We start from the raw sequence: 18,271 nt of genomic DNA, 5'->3' as shown, positions 1-18,271 counted from the left end.
CCCAGGAATGTCCCTGCATGATACTGGGACCATATTCCTGGGTAAGTCTCTGCATTTTCTGATGTGAATGGGGTATCATTTCAAATAGCCGGGACCTGCAGTGCTCTGAATACAGCAGGGCAGCCCCCTGCTCTCTCCCCGGCTGTCAATGGCTGTCGTTTATGCCCGGCGGTGGCTGTCCCCCAGTTACCCTGAAGCATGTATTCCCTCTTGGCAATGAGCATGTAGGAAAGCAGAACTTACAGTATGCAGCATAATTTTTAATAGGCATTATGGTGTTTGGCATAATAGGTAATGGACATTATGGTATGTGGTATAACATGTAATGGGCAGATTATGGTGTAAATTTGTAATGTGCAATGCCCCTGCTTAATCCGTTTGGTATAGTGTGTATTTTGGCTCAATCCATGTGGCAAAATGTGAATTTGGCCTTAATCTGTGTGCCGCCTCACCCCGCAAGTATCTTAGGACATCGGCATCCTGCGGGTGCACCTTTGGAGGGCACCCAGCAATATGTCTCCCTGCCTTTTCCAGGCATATATAATTAGATGAAAGTATTTACACAAATAGAGACACACCCATGAGCAGACACACCCTATTATTGCGCATAATAAGCCCTTGATAATTTTCAGCTCCAGGCCCATTTAGACCTTAATCTGGCTCTGTTTATAGTCCTTGCTTTGTGCACTGGAGCAGAGATATGATGGAATAGAAAACGTCCGTACTAATTCCACACACCAGCTACCCCATAGTAATGCCACAGATGCCCCTCACATTTCCACACACCAGCCTCTCCCCTCAGTAATGCCACACACCTGCCCCCATTAGTAATTCCAAACACCGGCCAACATTAGTAATTCCACACACCAGCTCCCCCTTAGTAATGCCACACACCTGCCCCCATTAGTAATGCCACACATGCCCATATTTCCACACAACAGCCCCCCCTTAGTTATTCCCCACAACTGCCCCCATTAGAAATACCACATACAGTACCTGCCCCCATTAGTAATGCCACACACCTGCCCCTCTTTAGATATTCAAAACACCTGCACTTCAGCCTTGAAAAATGGTGCCGATTGCAGTACCGGCGACTCACCCATCCTCGGCAGCGGCGCTGCGGCTGTAGTGACATGCGGGGGTGGACGACTCGGTGCCTGCTACGCACAGGCTGAGCATTGGCTACACAGGACTATGCCGTGCGCACAGACAGCCGCCATCGGACACACATACAGCAGCGCTGAGCGGCAGGCCGGTCAGGAACTGTTTGCAGGCCGCCTGTTGCCCACCACTGCCCTAGATGCTGACAAGGTGTTTTATCGCTTTCACTCGTACTTCCTTACCTCCACTTTGACAACTTTACAGGGGGCTATATTGTCAAAGATTTCTGCATAAGTGTTGAGCAACACATTTCCTATCTTACTTTTCCCATTTTTAAAAGGCACGAAGCAGACGTGCCTGTTCTCGCCTTTAAGGTATGTTTCAGCGATTGAGCCCTTTGCTGCTACTAAAAGTAACTTGATCTCTTTGTTTGGTATTGCTGTAGCGAAATCTACTCATAGTTTATGTTTATTTGCTGACAATGGGGTAAGTTTACTAAAGCTTCTACAAATGAAAAGAGGTGATGTTACTTATAGCAAACAATCAGATTCTATCATTTCACTATTGCATCTTAACAAATAATAGACAGAGTGATTGGGTGCGATGGACAACATCACCTCTTTTCTATTTTTAGAAGTTTTAGTACATTTGCTCCAATGTATTTTTATATGTATACCAGCTTGGTCTGCAGAGTGTAATTGACAGTTATAGTGCCACCTCCATATACAATTAGAAAACCACCCAAATGGTGGCATTGCCTTTTTAAATTTCACGGGTTAAATTGCAGCATCTTAAATTTTGATATCGGTATAATTGGAGGATTTCCTCTTGTACCTGGATATAAATATTTTGACTAGTAAATCGACTTTGGTAAGATTAATTATATCCTTATTCTAGCTCTAGCTCAACAGGGTCAAAAGGTTGATATGGGGAAGGTTGACATGGTCAAAATGTTGGCATGAAAAGGTAGACACATAAAAAGGTAGACATGATTTTTTCAAATTTTTTTGAACATGGACCCCCAAATAGTGTAATTCATACGCTCGCCATGCTTTGAGCTTGGTGCCTAGCTGCACTCGTCACACTGTTATAGTCTCCCTCTATGCTGATATGGTTAGTAAAGTAAGAACAAGTCAGTTAAAAAAAAAATCATGAAAAACTCATTGGCGACCTTTTAGAAGTGGACATTTTGACCCTATCAACTTATTGCACTTCGACCTTTTGACCCTGTTGACCTTTTGACCCTGGTGGCCCATTGCATGTCAACCTTTTGGGGAATACCTATTGACTGTCTATATCCTGACCAGTGGCGGAACTTGTGAGTGGTGGGCCCAGGTGCAAAAGTATCATTTGGGCTCCACTCCAGTGGGTGGCAGGGGTACAAGCTGCTGGTCTGGGCAGCAGTGGGCCCCTTAGTACTCAGGGGCCCCGGTGCACCTGCTGCACCAATGGTAGTTCCGCCTCTGATCCTGACACTGTAGATCTATCAATCGGAACCAGTTAGATTGTGCTTTTGAGGCAGTCCCCTCCCCCCCCCCCCGTGTTTTATTGTTTTTATATATATGCCTATGTTTGCCACCTTGAATTGTGTTTGTTGTTGATTATATCGCTTCTGATTTGTGATTCTCTCCTCTCCCTTTTTCCCTTCAAAAATATAGTTAAATATAATTGGACACTTTCATGATGTCAAGCTGTTGGTTTAAATATGTGATTTAGAACATTATGCAATCCAAATGGACATACCATTTACATGCAGACAATTAAACACTGACATCCAATTTGCTTCTATTAAAAATGAGAATTTAATAGTATAAATCACCGTACAAATATAAAATGTTTTCTGTAACAAAAAATCAATTCATAGTATACAATACATATTGTAGAACATCCTATGTTATAACCTTCATTTTTAGACAATACTGTGAAATATTTGACACACATTGTTTGGAATCCTTCATACTGTATAATACCTTGTGAAGCATATAGTTTGATGCCTAAATCCATCTCTATTCAACTTTTCTTACACATACAACCTTTACATCCTTAGCACAACATGCTGGTAAGTTATCATCACATACTATATCCTTTATCTTTCCATTTGAAATATTGCAGACATTGTAATACAATCTTAATACTGTCAGTGAACACAATGCAGGTAACTGCTGTCAGTCCTAATCCACTGTTCCATTTCTGTATTACATTCTTGGTCCAACTGTAAAGCATATATCATCTAACTTTATAAAGTAACCGGTGCCTTGTGCTCTCCTACATTTTACCTACACATTATTAACTAATCATTAATAATAATTGCGGCAGTTTTTACAGCTATTTTGAAATGACATTGCCCATTTTAAAATCCTATGTATAAAAATGTTTAGTGCCATACACAATAAATTTTAGTGCAAAAAGCGACATTCTTGTTCAATAGACAAATAATACTTATGTTTATATATTATAAATAAATAAATACACAATCAAACTCCATTTTCTTCTGGCAGAGTCATTCATGAATAGATTTTTGTGCAGGTTTCCTGCACAGGCAATGAAGCATAGGTGAAGTTCATGTAAACATAAATGTACAGTATGCCTTGGAGTGCTGGGAGAAGATTCAGGCCAAGGGCCAGCTTATGTGACAGCTGACCCTTTGGCCCTGTAGTAATTGGTCCATCCTGTTGACCTATAGTACTGCAAGCAGATATAAGACCAGACCAAGCTTCAAGTCACGTAACTTCGACTGAGTATTCAGCTTTCAAGCACAGACACGTCCAATTCATAGAGAAAGTTAGTGGTTCTTCATTCAATGTTAAGCACTGACATCAGGCGAGTGTCTATTTCACTTTTTGCTTTGCTAGTGTATTAAACAGTTTGTCCCAGTGAGTAAAGTAAGGAGCATAGTTAGATACAAACTTCTCATGATGCAGATCATGGTGACTTGGTCCTCCGCACAAGCCAAATGGGATTAACCTGTGTGTAGACCAGGGAAAGTCATATCCACAATGGTCTTCCACAGACAGGTATATATGGATGATGAAGATAGCCATCTCAGTCATTGGGTGACAGCCCAGCAATATTGGACTGACATTAGCAAAGAACCCCAGTGACAGCATCTCCCAGGCGCTGGAGTATTGTGTCGCCAGCACAAAGGTGGCAGTGTACTTGTGATGCATCTTATGAAAGTTTTTGTACAGCCAGGGGACCTTGTGGTGCAGCAAGTGCCAGGCAAAGTACTGGAAGTCAAACAGCAGCAGGCAGGCAATGATATCCAGTATAAAGCGATGCAGTTGTGGCGCCATGGTTGGCAATTGCACTGGTCTCCAGTACCAGTAGGCGATGGATACCGGGAAGATGAACACCACGTGGCTGTAGATGGTGTGTGCCAGGCAGTGCAATATCATGCTCATTGTGGGTCTGGACTTTGGCTGCACTTGGTACTTCTTCAAGGCAGGCACCTTGTGACACAGGAGGTCCAGTACCAGGTAGGGGATGCAGAAAGCCATATAGACAGTGAATGAGAAAATAACTGGATACAGGGGAGATCTAATTATCTGTTCTTGGGATGTTATATGGTTCCATAGAGGCTGCAGAAAGCCTGAGCTCGGCTGCATTCCCCAGTGGGAGCCGAGTGACACTGTTATCTGAACGCTGCTGTTCATTGTGAACGGATGATTGCTGGTGTCTGTCTGAGCACGCTGTGAGCTGTGCTCATCTTTATATAGCCCTCCTACTTCCTCCTGACCATATGTGACAACTGTTGCTGCTGCTCCGGGAAATCCCTGGCCAGCAGCATGTGCCCTGCAACGTCATACGGGAATTCACAAGAAGAGAGGTGTGCTCTGTCGTGTGACTCGTCTGTGTTCCATGCAGTGCAGAGCAGACCCACTGCGCTTCTTACGTTTGCTAGCCGGTTTGCATTACATATTTCTAGTTGGAATAGTGTGAAAGTTGTGACTAAACTGCAAATTGCAATACACTACATACTGTAGGACTGCTGTGCTCTATACAGTATAATTCTCTCCTGATAACTTTGGTGCAACTTTTATTCATTTATGCATTATTCAGTCAAAAAATCCTCACAGCAAAAAAAAACAAAAAAACCCACACATTTGGACAGTGACGGCGAGATTTACTAAAGGGAAAATGCCGTAAACCCCCCGTTTTACGGCATTTTCCTATGTATCAATAAACGTCCGCACCCTATAGAAGCCTATGGGCTTCTTTCGCCGCCCGCCGAACGCCGTCTGCGCGCCCACCCCCTCCCATCCTCCTGTGATCATCTCCTCCCCCTGGTGTCACAGCCGGCAGGACATCCGGCTTCAGGGGGGAGGAGGAGACACAGGGGGACGCTGGCAGCCGCCGGGAGGTGACGGAGACCCCCGCAGCCAACATCACAGGTATCGCGGGGGTCTCCGTTACCGCAGCCCGATGCTGGCCGCATATGTTAGTACATATGCGGTAGCATCGCGGCGGCTGCCGTGCGAAGGGCGGAGGTGTATGTTGATACATCCCGCCATAAATCAGGTCTTGTTGCTTTGTTGGAATCTTTTAGATTTTTTTCTTTTAGATCTAGGTTCCGATTCAATAGTGATCGGTCCTCAGCTTATTCGCGCATGGGACCGATGGTGCGTGTATTTCTGCACGTACAGGGTCGCTGTATGAACGCTTTCGGTGGCTATCACAGTGCTGAGGCGTTCTGATGGTTAGAGGAGGGAGGGGGTGGTCAGGGGGCATCTGGAGGGGAATGCCCAGTGTTTTATGGGTGTCCCCATGAAAACGCTGGGCGTTCCACTGGGATCACAGGCGGACTGATGCGTCAGCGCCCGCCCCCTCTTTGGTGAACACCAAAAGAAATAAAAGTCAGTTCAGGCTGACTTTTATTTCCAAAAGGGGAGAGAAATCATTTGATCACTCTTCCCTTCGGTAGCATGAAAGGGCAGTGGCGTAACTAGATACACGTGGGCCCCATAGCAAAAGTTTGTAAGGGGCCCTATTTATCACCTAATGGTGAAAAATGTATATAGCACATGATACTTTCACAGTCAAATTGGGCCCCTCTCAGCTCTGGGCCCCATAGCAGCTGCACCTCCTGCACCTATGGTAGTTACTCCCTTGTGAAAGGGGATGTGTTCACGTACATTCCCTCTACTACCAAGGGGATTCGGCGGTGGGAGATGGGTGTCCAAGTGGGTGGCGTTACACAGCAGCAAACAACCGCTACTTAGCGAGCAGTGTTAAATCATCCCCCCTAGTTTCCATGTAGTTGGTACAGGTTGAGTATTCCTTATACAGATATCCCTTATACAAATTATTCCGAAAACCATAGTTTCCAAAATGTTTTTTGCCGAAAGCTCTACTGGGAACATGATATGTAACTGGCACTACTGGGGAATTATATGTAACTGGCACTACTGGGGACATATGTAACTGGCACTATTGGGGAATGATATGTAACTGGCACTACTGCGGACATATGTAGTTTGCACTACAGGGGTCATGATATGTAACTGGCACTACTGGGGACATCTGTACCAGCACTACTGGGAAAATTATATGTAACTGGCACTACTGGGGAATGATATGTAACTGGCACTACTGGGGACATGATATGTAACTGGCACTACTGGGGACATGATATGTAACTGGCACTAAATATGTTCAAATAAATGTTTGCTTAGAATTCAAATGCAGTTCCTGAGATACAGTAGTACACAAATTTGTTTCATGTTTGGAACACCTGACCGGATTAGCTCCATTCATCAAACTCTTCATTCGGGAGCAACCTGGTCCGTGGGCTGCCTGTAACACCTGTCACTAGGTAGAGGAGGTGCTGTTCGGGTCTGGTTTTTCCAGGGAGGGTTGGGGTCAGGCTATGAGGGGGGGGGGGCTTCTTTGGGATGCTGGCATCTGTATTGTGACCCGTTCCAGTGGCAAACGCAGGATTTTCAGAAGGGGGTTTCCAGAGGGGCGGAGCAAAGCACGGAGACCCAGTATATGCCGGGTCAGTTAAAGTATTATAGATAGATCAAATGTATATAAATAATAATAATACACACATATATATATATATATATATATATATATACATAACAGCAGTGTAGACCCCTGGGCATAGCAATGTATTGGGGCCCCTACCGATCCTCCAGCGATAGGGGGTGCTATGAGCAGAAGCTTTGATGTCCCGCGGGTGGTAGGGGGTATTATATCAACCGCTCAGCATGTAGGGCCTGGATCAGTAATTTCCACTAATTACCCCTTTACTGCACAGATGGTGGGAGATGGGGTGGTAGAAGGGGGCATTGGGCTGAATGAAGGGGCCCTGACCCTGACACATAACTTCCTGGGTGGTTGAGGATGTTTAATATGCAGAGGAGGGGTGTATAGTGGAGTGGGCTTATTATTCATAATTTTCTGGTGGGAGGACAGCTTGCTTGACTGCAGATATCTCCAGTTCCCAGAAATAGATTCTTAGATTTTAATGGAATTAAAAACTAGAGAATCCCACCTATCAAATGGTATTGGGGACTAGGGGATCAGAATTCAGGAGGCAGAGCAATCTGCCAATGAGTATATAAAACTACATACCAGGTGTGTGTAGCTGGAGTAGTAACTAGCTGCTGGAAGGCTGATATCTCTGGTTCTGGGAAAAGTAGAGACAACCTACTAGTGTCCATCTAAGGGGGAGAGTCCCAGCTTTTGGAATATACCCTCAGAAAAACTCTAAGGCAGACAGAACCTGAAATATCTGACTGGGAAGAGCAATTAACAGGCTTGGATGGGGACCACTGTTTTGAAGTCAGATATCTCTGGTTCCCAAGGGCCGATTTTTAAAATTCTTGTACCCGTGGAAAGAGGGGACCCTCAGCTTTCAGCCTAGGGCCCATAGACTCCTGGGGGGGGTTTCTGGGTACTCAGAAACCCCCCCTGCGTGCGCTACTGCGTTCATCCGAAATCATCATTGGGAATTAAGAAAAAAGGAAATAATAGTATGAGACGGAGCTATGCCTGTGAATGGTTAACATTCTGGAGAAAGGAAGAGGGAGCCAGGGAAAGGGAAAGGAAAGTCAGTAGATTTATTTGCATAAGCAGTAACTTGATCCGTGTAATTTCTGTTCGGCAGCTCACTGTGTTTTCATGACCAGTCCTATAGAAATAAAAGATGATACTAAAGGAAAGCTACATTAGTGTAAATGGGATGCGGTCATTTGGTCTACTGCATTATGGTCGACAGTCATTAGGTCGAATCCATTAGGTCGACATGCTAAAAGGTCGACATGACTCTAGGTCGACATGGGAAAAGGTCGACATGATTCTAGTTCGAAAGGTCATTAGTTCGACAGGTCATTAGTTCGACAAGGTCATTAGTTCGACATTGTCTATGTCGACATTCACAAGGTCGACATGGAGTTTTTCACTGTTTTTTGAGCCAACATGTGCCGACAGGCGGTATTTCATGCCCTACCATCCACTAGGGCGTGGTGGGAGAATAAAATAGTGTGCCGAGCGTAGCGAGGCACCGTGCCCGACGCATTGCGAGCGCAGCGAGCGATGCGAGGGGATGCAGTGCACTTTAAACTGTGTCCATGTCGACTGTGTTGACATTCAGGTAAAAAAACAGTGAAAAACCCCATGTCGACCTTGTGAATGTCGACATAGACAATGTCGAACTAATGACCTTGCCGAACTAATGACCTGTCGAACTAATGACCTTTCGACCTAGAATCATGTCGACCTTTTCCCATGTCGACCTAGAATCATGTCGACCTTTTAGCATGTCGACCTAATGGATTCGACCTAATGACTTTCTACCATAATGCAATAGACCAAATGATCCCAACCCGTGTAAATATAACCACTTACATATAAGTATAAGAAGTTGTCTGTGCACATACTGTATCCTGGCTGCTGACAACATGTCAATGTGAATAGAGGCTCTTCCTCCATATGAGTCCAAAGGCTGTATTTATTAAAGGCCAAATTTGACCAATTTTGTCTATCTTTGCAAATTGGAGATGTACTAAAGGCAAAATTGGTTACAATACATCAGTTAAAAAACCCCGAATCACCATCGTAACTGGATGGAGATTTACTAACAAATGCAGTTACACTTTTCACTTGTAAAATATTATGTTGCTTAAAACTTCATTATGATGGCAATAAAAAGAGAACGGATGGACTGTAAAAGTAGAGATGACGGACGCTATGCCGATGTTTTTACAATTGAGTGATTACTGGTCAATTGTGCATACATACTGTATGCGTCACACTGCACAAGCACCAAAGCCTCATAGTGATGCACTTACTGTACCGGAAGCTGTGGGAGGCTCCTGATTTCTAGGGTAGTCCCACGCAGCACCAGAAGGGTAGGTGACTCTCCCGCATCCTGCTTGCTTCCTAGTAAAGCGGACAAGATGGGGACAAAAGCAGGGAAAACCCTGCGACAGCACCAAGAGGCAGGCTAAAAGGGGCTGGGCTTCTCCAGAGATGGGGACTAAAAAGTAGGTAAGTATGACTTACCTTCAAAGTCAGGCACTATTTGTGGCTTTTACGGGGGAGTGATGGCTAAAATGTAGGCATGTGGCAGCCATGGCTGTGCTTGTGAATCTATTCACCCCCATCTCTGTTCAAGCTGCCATGCCGTGTGGCTGTTGCTTTGGTCAATCTGCTGAATATTGAAGGTTCAAGACAGATATTAATGATACGGTAAAGGCTTTATGTGAAGGGTGTTCTGTACAAATAAAGAACAATATTGGATATGACCCTTGCTTGGCGCTCTGCTGCCTCCGGTTCGTACTATCCTGTTGTTATCACCCAATAACCAGAACAATAACAAATAGATACAAGAAATGGAATTTCCAAACTTTCTGAGGCGCAACCAGTCCAGATAGTGTTCAGACCGTCAGTGTTTTAGTGTATTTCTCCACGTTTGTATATCCTCTCCACATATATTTCCGGTGGTTCGGGAAACAAATCAAAGGAGAAACCACCGATTAGATACAATTCAGATGAAAAGAAAAATCCAATCAAAATTCCACTAATGGGGTAAAGTAGGAAAATATGGGCGTCTGTTGTTGACTTCCGGCTTCCGGCTCCTTTGAACCGCATAATGCGGAAGTATAATGATCTCCGTGCTGCGGACATTCTCAGGATGCCCCGTTGTCATGGCAACACATGTCACCTGAAAGTGACACAAAAACAAATGAATAACATGTTCAATCTATACAGAAGGTTTTAACTATACCTTATACCTGCGCTCGCAATGCATGGGGCACGGTGCCTTACTACGCTCGGCACACTATTTTATTCTCCCACCACGCCCTAGTGGATGGTAGGGCATGAAATACCGCCTGTCAGCACATGTTGGCTCAAAAAACAGTGAAAAACTCCATGACCTTTAGACTGTCGACCTAGACAATGTCGAACTAATGACCTATCGAACTAATGACCTTTCAACCTAGAACCATGTTGACCTTTTCCCATGTCGACCTTTTCCCATGTCAACCTAATGGTGTCGACCTAATGACTAGCGACCATAATGCTGTAGACCAAATGACCGCATCCCAAATGGTTAAAGCGCTAGAGTGTGCAGTGTTCAGAAATAGTGTATATCAGCAGCCACTATGAAGGAGGTATGCCAGCCTCCAAATAAATAGAATCAGAATACACAAATCATGTGCCGCTTAATAACACACATGAAAATCAATATTCATAAAGAATATAAACATTTATTACACCAAATTGAAGTATAAAAAAAACCCTGGGAGGCTTGATAGCACTTATATACTTCAATTTGTGTATTAAATTGTTTGTATTTTTTATTAATATTGATTTTCTTGTGTGTTATTAAGTGCCACTTGATCTGTGTATTCTGAGTGCTCGTATTATGGATGCCAAAACTGCACCAACTCTTACTTATAGGTTAAAGCACATTAGCACCAAATTTACCAGCAAGAAAAAGAGGCTGTAGCATATCTCCTAATTTTTCTCACCGGTCAAGTGGGACCTGTTGTGGCTGAGAAAGGGACTGGGCAATGGCTGAGCTTCGCGTGAAGGGATGTGGCTAAACAGCACAAACTCGATTTTCATCATTTTGGTGGTGTCCAGTGTCCCTGCACATGTCGTGCTCATCGATTAAACCAGCGTGCCCCCCGGCCTGCCTGACAATGCAACCCACGGGTGGGACAGCCGGACAGTGTCCAATTAGTTGGACTGTTCAACTATAATCAGGACAGTTGGGACAATGGCCTAACTATAAATGTTGCCCCATCTCTCTCCGCCCCCCTCCACACTAAAAAAAGTTTCTGGTGCACTACCTCTCATAGCATTTTGGTGAAACAAACAGCTGTTTATAGTCAACTTGGCTCCCAGAGTGAACAATTAAAAATGTAATCCCCCATAGATATTTTAAAAATAAAGGTGTGTGGCCTTGCTGCAAGAGGTGTGGAAAAGGAAAAGACTACCTAATACCCCACTTTTGCAACCTGCAAATACTGCTGCACTTTACAATTGTAAACAGTGATACAAATAACTGGGTATTTACAGACAGTTGAAAAGTTAGGAGGGCCCTGCTTGTAAATTTACAATCTAATAATCCCCCTAACAAATTATTCCACACACCTGTCGAAGTTGAGTTGTATATACACCACAATAGACTGGTATGGCTGCCATCTTGGTTCGCAGAGTTACGTAAATGGAGTATAGGAATCAGGTGAAATAAAAATGCGAACCCCGTGCGCAGCCATACTATTACACATAAATTCATATTCCACACTAACAAATAATGAAATATAGATAAATGGTTTTAATTAGCAGCACATAGCTTAAATGGTAAAACACGATCTTTTCTAAACATATTTCGCATCTGTGTGTTCCGTCTCTCATGCGCAGCGCTCCGGTTCTTGTCTAAAGTATGTAACTTGTTACAGCTGAAAGTTATGGAATAATTACATATTTAATGGTCACATTGCCACGAGGACAGTGTAACTGGGAGATCCGGATGTAACAGGTTTTACAGCTTGAGTTATGACCCCTATGACGATGCCTTGGGACAAAGACACAGGGGTGCATTCCCCTGCACCAATCCAAGAGAAGCGACACCTGATCTTCTGACCAATGGAGACCCTCACTGCCCCTTCTACTTAGACACTATAAGAGGTTAAACACAACCTAAGAACTCTCTCATTGTAATTTTTCTTCTTCCTGGACTGTAATCTGGATAGAATACAGGGAACTCGGACCGAGTTGCGCCCGCGTGTGAGAGACGGTAACTGTTCATCTCTGTATGTGTAGTTTGTATTGTGGCTGATTGTATTTACATCTGTATCTTTCCCCTTTTGTAATTAGATAGTTTTTTGTGTTATACTGTGATCTGTATATCCTGTTATATACATTCCTTTCTGTAACCCCCTGTTGTCCGCTAGGGACTCTAATATATGGTTAAGTATTTTGTACCCTTATTCCGGAACTTATACTGTCTCATGTATTATTCGCAGTAAGCGGAAAGGTTTACAGGAATTTATACCTGGTGTATTTACCTATAACTTAGTACTAAGTACTGCGAACTAGATACCGCTATCAGGGTATCGTTATACGGTGTGTGCAACACTAATAAGGTTCGCTACCTGGTGCTACGCTTTAGTTCGCCTGTAGCTAGGAATAAAAGGTTGTAGTTTACGGACACAGTAAACTACATATCACAGTCCGTAAACTGTGCACATCACATATTGTCCATTGGTTTGATATAAATTAGACATTAACACACCCTTAATGCCCCTTACACATTATGCCACACATGAATTGCCCATTTCACATTATACCACACACACACCACAATGCCCCTTACACATTATTCCATACATGGTAATGCCCATAACCAGGGGTTAAAGCTCTGCCTTGGCCCTGGCACAATTCTAGCAGAAAAGCATTACAGTTTGCATGGGGGTACCGAAAACACTGCCACTGGCCCTGGCTCTGCCTAATGGGGGGGGGGGTATTTAGGTATCAGATGGAAAGGAGTTCCCCCACCTCTCCAGGACCACTTTTAGCCTTGCCCATAACACTGTATGCCACACATCTCTGCAGGACCATTGTGACAGCACTGGGTTGGGAGGTGTGCTGTACTTGTGAACAAGATTCTGATCCATTACTAGAAGACATAGGCGAATCTAAGGGGTGGTCCGGGGGTGCACAGGACCACCCATTAGCCCATTTTGTAGCTGAGGCCGGGGGCTTTCCAACGAGCCCAGCCCTGTGTCTCTAGACCCCTAGTAACCAGAGATACTGCCAGGCAAAGCTGGAACGTTTTCCCTATAGGATAACATGAGACCCGCTAATTCCGACCCCCACCCAGTTCAACGGCTGCCATTTCCCCCTTCGGCATCACTGAAGCTCAAGGTTGATCTCAGTCAAACACAAATCTCTGGGCCTTCAATCTGATACCAGGCTGGCTCCATATGGGTTAAATGGTTCCAGGGATATTGAGGTTAAACTGTTTTTTTTCATTTCTTAAATGTCATTTCATGACTGTTTATGTTCTTTGAGGGCAGATTTCTCTGGAACCAAACAGCCCAGTTTCACGGGACCAAAATAATTCAAAGCCAACTCAAAAGTTCTTCAATATGATACTGGTCTCATGTAAATGGGTCAGTTAGTTACGAAGATATAGCTGGTTGGTTAAAGGGGGGTAGGGAGAGGGGAGTGGTTTTCTCTCCCCCTCACACCAGAAAATGCAGGGACTAGGCTGGTGTATAAGGGGTCAGCCTGGGAATGTCCCTGCATGATCCTGGGACCATATTCCCGGGTAAATCCTTGCATTATCTGTTGTGAAAGGGGTATTATTTCAAATAGCCGTGACCTGCAGTGCTCTGAATACAGCCGGGCAGCCCCCTACTCTCTGCCCAGCTGTCAATGACTGTCACCCCTGCAGCTTCTGCTCCAATTCTTCTCCCCGCTTTCACCTCAGCCCCCCCCCCCCCTTTAATCATGTGGTGCCGGCACCCTGCGTGCTCCCCGACGTCACGCACAACAACAGCGAGCACAATATTTCAAATGTCCACTCGGCTAGAGGAGACGCCAGGAGGAGAGTGGGAGCATGCTCTGCGCTGTGCTATGCTCCTCTCCCCATAGAAGCAGCTGCACCGCTCTCCATCTCTCCCTGCAGCAGCAGCGAAGGCTCATATAATAATTTACAGTAAGTGGCACTTTTGGGGGCATTGCTTAAGGGACGCTACAAGTGGTGGTATGTGGGGGCATTACGCATAATGTGTGGCTTAATGTGTAAGGGGCATTACGGTGTGCAGCATCATGTGTAAGGGGCATTATGTGTGCAGCATCATGTGTAAGGGCAACAAGAACTCCACAGAATGATACTGAGTGCTGATTGTGTATTCTGCACTGCTGCTGAACCTATAGGGGGATTACCAAAACCCCTTTTAATTCGCAGAAACAAAAAAGAAAGATAGGAACAGCGCTCTACTGAATATATGAAAATATTTAATAAAATTTATATATTAAAATCCAATATTTGGCCAATATAGACACACAAACATAGACAACAAGAACTCCCCCCTCGAAGTTAGAACTGGTTAGATTTCTTATGCATGCAATTGCAGATTTTTGTTTGCTCATTAACAGAGCTGATTAGTAGGATTAATGGTCAGAGTTCAAGTCCCCACAGACATGTGCACATTAGTATTGTGGTAATACTTATTGTAATCCAGGGGTGTCAGCGGCTTGTAGTTCAGCTGCGAATTTCTCCGACCGCCCACACTGCGGTCATATCCGAGATCAATCCGATAGCTGGATGAATTAGCAGCCTTTATGTCCCCTCTCAACGCGTTTCTCCGCCTTACGTCCCTCAGCGGCTTCATCAGGAGAAGTATGTACTCATTAATCCTACTAATCAGCTCTGTTAATGAGCAAACAAAAATCTGCAATTGCATGCATAAGAAAACTAACCAGTTCTAACTTCGAGGGGGGAGTTCTTGTTGTCTACGTTTGTGTGTCTTGTGTGTCTATATTGTATTTTAATATATAAATTTTATTAAATATTTTCATATATTCAGTACAGCGCTGTTCCTATCTTTCTTTTTTGTTCATGTGTAAGTGGCATTATGTGTGCAGCATCATGTGTAATGGGTACTATGGTGAGCGGCATCATGTGTAATGGGTACTATGGTGTGCGGCATCATGTGTAATGGGTACTATGGTGTGCGGCATCATGTGTAATGGGTACTATGGTGTGCGGCATCATGTGTAATGGATGGGTACTATGGTGCCATCAAGCAAGAACCCCCTAGCAATGAGCACGTAGGTAAGCTGCACTTATGTGGCAAATATGTAATGGGCATTACGGTTTGTTATATAGTATGTAATGGGCATCATGATGTGTGGCACAATGTGTAATGGGCATTATGGTGTGTGGCCTTATGTGTAATTGGCATTAAGGTGTGTGGAATTATGTGTAATGGGTATTACGGAGTTTGCTAAAATGTGTAATGGGCATTATTGTGTATGGTCTAAAGCAGGGCTGGCCAATTGCCCAGCCCTGGTCTAAAGTGTAATACCACACCCCTTTTTGTGATGCCACGCCTCCTTCCCATGAGGCCATGCCCCCTTTTTGGTGCACGGCTACGCCGCACATAGGTCCCCCTGCTATTATGTCTAGATCTGGGACCACCCATTACCATAATTCTAGATTCGCCTATGCTAGAAGATACATTTAGTTTTGTCATATCATTAAAAATGATCTTGCAACAGGCATGCTAAATGTATTACTTCATCTGAAGCAATGTGTTCTCTTGAGAATGCCACTTTATTCCTATACATATGCACATGCTTATTGTAGAGCAACACGCAGCAATCTTGCTGAACTCACTGAAGTTGTGGAAATTCCTATTTCCCGTGTCCTGTTGTTAACCTGCTATTCCTTGCAATGGGCAATTCCTAAATTGTATTAGTCACCTTCTAGTTCTGCAGCATTTTATCACCACATTGTGTTTAATATGTATCACCTGCCCTGATTTCCAAGGTATTGCTCTTGTGAAGGTGATTTACATTACTAGCTTAGCTCACTCATGTATGATAACAATGATTAACTGTTTATGGGCCACAGTAAGTGAGCTGTTTGCAAGATTGCATTACAAAGACAGTCTTTATTGGTAGCTTTACCTGAGGGGAACTAATGCCAATTACTGAGGCTGTGTACGTATAGTGAAAAATTATAAAAGAGAGAGAGAGAGAGAGAGAGAGAGTGAGAGAGAGAGAGAGAGTACAGTATATATGGTTACCAATGGATAAGGGTTCATCGACAGCACTTGCTAAAATAATGGAAAGACCACAAATCCTTTGGGTGAATTGATGTCAGAACAGAATATAATAAATAATACACTTTTTTTTTAACCAATAAGAAAATTATTAAAACAATGTAGTTAAAATACGACAAAAAATGCTTAATAAAAAAAAAAGAGGACTAATTCAATGTCTTATCTTAGTTAGCTGGAGGCATGACAAATCCAACGCATTTAGTCTCCAAGACTACTTCAAGGGGTACTGTTAGGTGTGACCAGGCAGGTATTTATACCCATGTATAAGGCTATTTGATTGTGACATCCATTTCTGTGACATGTTCCGCAGTTTTTATAAACTTGCGGATTATAATAACATTTGTTATATTTTATATTTTGTATACCTCAAGGGCAATAGTTAACTGAATATATAAACTTATAGTCAAAACGAGTGTTAAAAAGGCTAATATATATATACAGGTTGAGTATCCCGTATCCAAATATCCATTATCCGAATTATTCCGAAAACCAGACATTCCAGAAAGTGAAAAAAAAAATGTTTTTTTGCTAAAAACTCACTGGGGACATTTGTAACAGCATCACTGGGGATATGATATGTAACTGGCACTATATATGTGCAAGACAATGATTGCTTGGCATTCAAATTCAGTGCTGAGATAGTACACACATTTTGTTTTATGTTTTGAAACCTTGTTTTTTTAACAAATAACATATATTTTATATATATATATATTCATGTGGTAATAAAATATATATGTGTGTATTTTATGTGTTTATACAGCATAAATGCAAGATACTTCAAAATACATCATTTAAATATTAAAATATTCCGAAATACGGAATAATCCGCTATCCAAAATTCTCCTGGTCCCGAGCATTTTGGATACGGGATACTCAACCTGTATATATATATATATATATATATATATATATATATATATATATATATATGCAAAAAAATGGAGAAAAGCGCACTCGTGAGTATATATAAAGGTATAAATTTACTAATGCACATATGCTCACATACATCAAGGTTAGGGATAATCAGCTTGCCAGCATAATAGGGTACATCAACCGGTACGATGGGACAGGCAGGGAGACGTCAGATGTTATCCGGAAAGACCTCCAAGGCAGACCGCTCTCACCGCCGCACTTGCAGGCCTGTATCCAGGGACGTAACTCCACCGCACTCCGGGACCTCTCTCAAATCAGCTGGAAGCAGACAGCCAGAGACGTAGGATCACGTCAGGAGTCTAAGCCACGCCCAACGCGTTTCGTCACCGTTGGACGAAGTCCAACGGTGACGAAACGCGTTGGGCGTGGCTTAGACTCCTGACGTGATCCTACGTCTCTGGCTGTCTGCTTCCAGCTGATTTGAGAGAGGTCCCGGAGTGCGGTGGAGTTACGTCCCTGGATACAGGCCTGCAAGTGCGGCGGTGAGAGCGGTCTGCCTTGGAGGTCTTTCCGGATAACATCTGACGTCTCCCTGCCTGTCCCATCGTACCGGTTGATGTACCCTATTATGCTGGCAAGCTGATTATCCCTAACCTTGATGTATGTGAGCATATGTGCATTAGTAAATTTATACCTTTATATATACTCACGAGTGCGCTTTTTCCATTTTTTTGCAAGTACTTTATTGGATCCCTGTGGTGAGGGTCTCTCAAAGAGCAGCACACATCAAGAGACTACTTATATCCCTATCATCAGAGGACTGTGTGGTTTGCGCTGGTATTTTCTCTGTATATATATATATATATATATATATATATATATATAATAGTGTTCTTTATGATTCACAGAGTGTGTGCGTCACTTCCGTCACTCATCAGTCAGTGTCTGTGCGCATGCAGCTTTTTCACTTTGAGCAC

At 43.5% G+C, this 18,271-nt stretch overlaps 1 protein-coding gene across 1 annotated transcript; it reads right to left on the bottom strand.

The window, feature by feature from the left end:
- Window positions 1–2,898: 2,898 nt before the first annotated feature.
- Window positions 2,899–4,919, bottom strand: CH25H (cholesterol 25-hydroxylase). Its single transcript, XM_083145587.1, has one exon. It carries the CDS (start codon window positions 4,752–4,754, stop codon window positions 3,930–3,932), a length of 825 nt encoding a protein of 274 aa, XP_083001713.1. The 5' UTR covers window positions 4,755–4,919; the 3' UTR covers window positions 2,899–3,929.
- Window positions 4,920–18,271: the final 13,352 nt, after the last annotated feature.

The sequence above is a fragment of the Crinia signifera genome, chromosome 6 (genome assembly GCF_055691185.1).
Source record: "Crinia signifera chromosome 6, ASM5569118v1, whole genome shotgun sequence".
Classification (NCBI taxonomy): Eukaryota; Metazoa; Chordata; class Amphibia; order Anura; family Myobatrachidae; genus Crinia; species Crinia signifera.
This window is presented reverse-complemented; position numbering and strand designations above follow the sequence as displayed.

Excerpts from the sequence above, each read along its gene's own strand:
- CH25H (XM_083145587.1), bottom strand. The coding sequence starts at position 4,754 with ATGAACAGCAGCGTTCAGATAACAGTGTCACTCGGCTCCCACTGGGGA.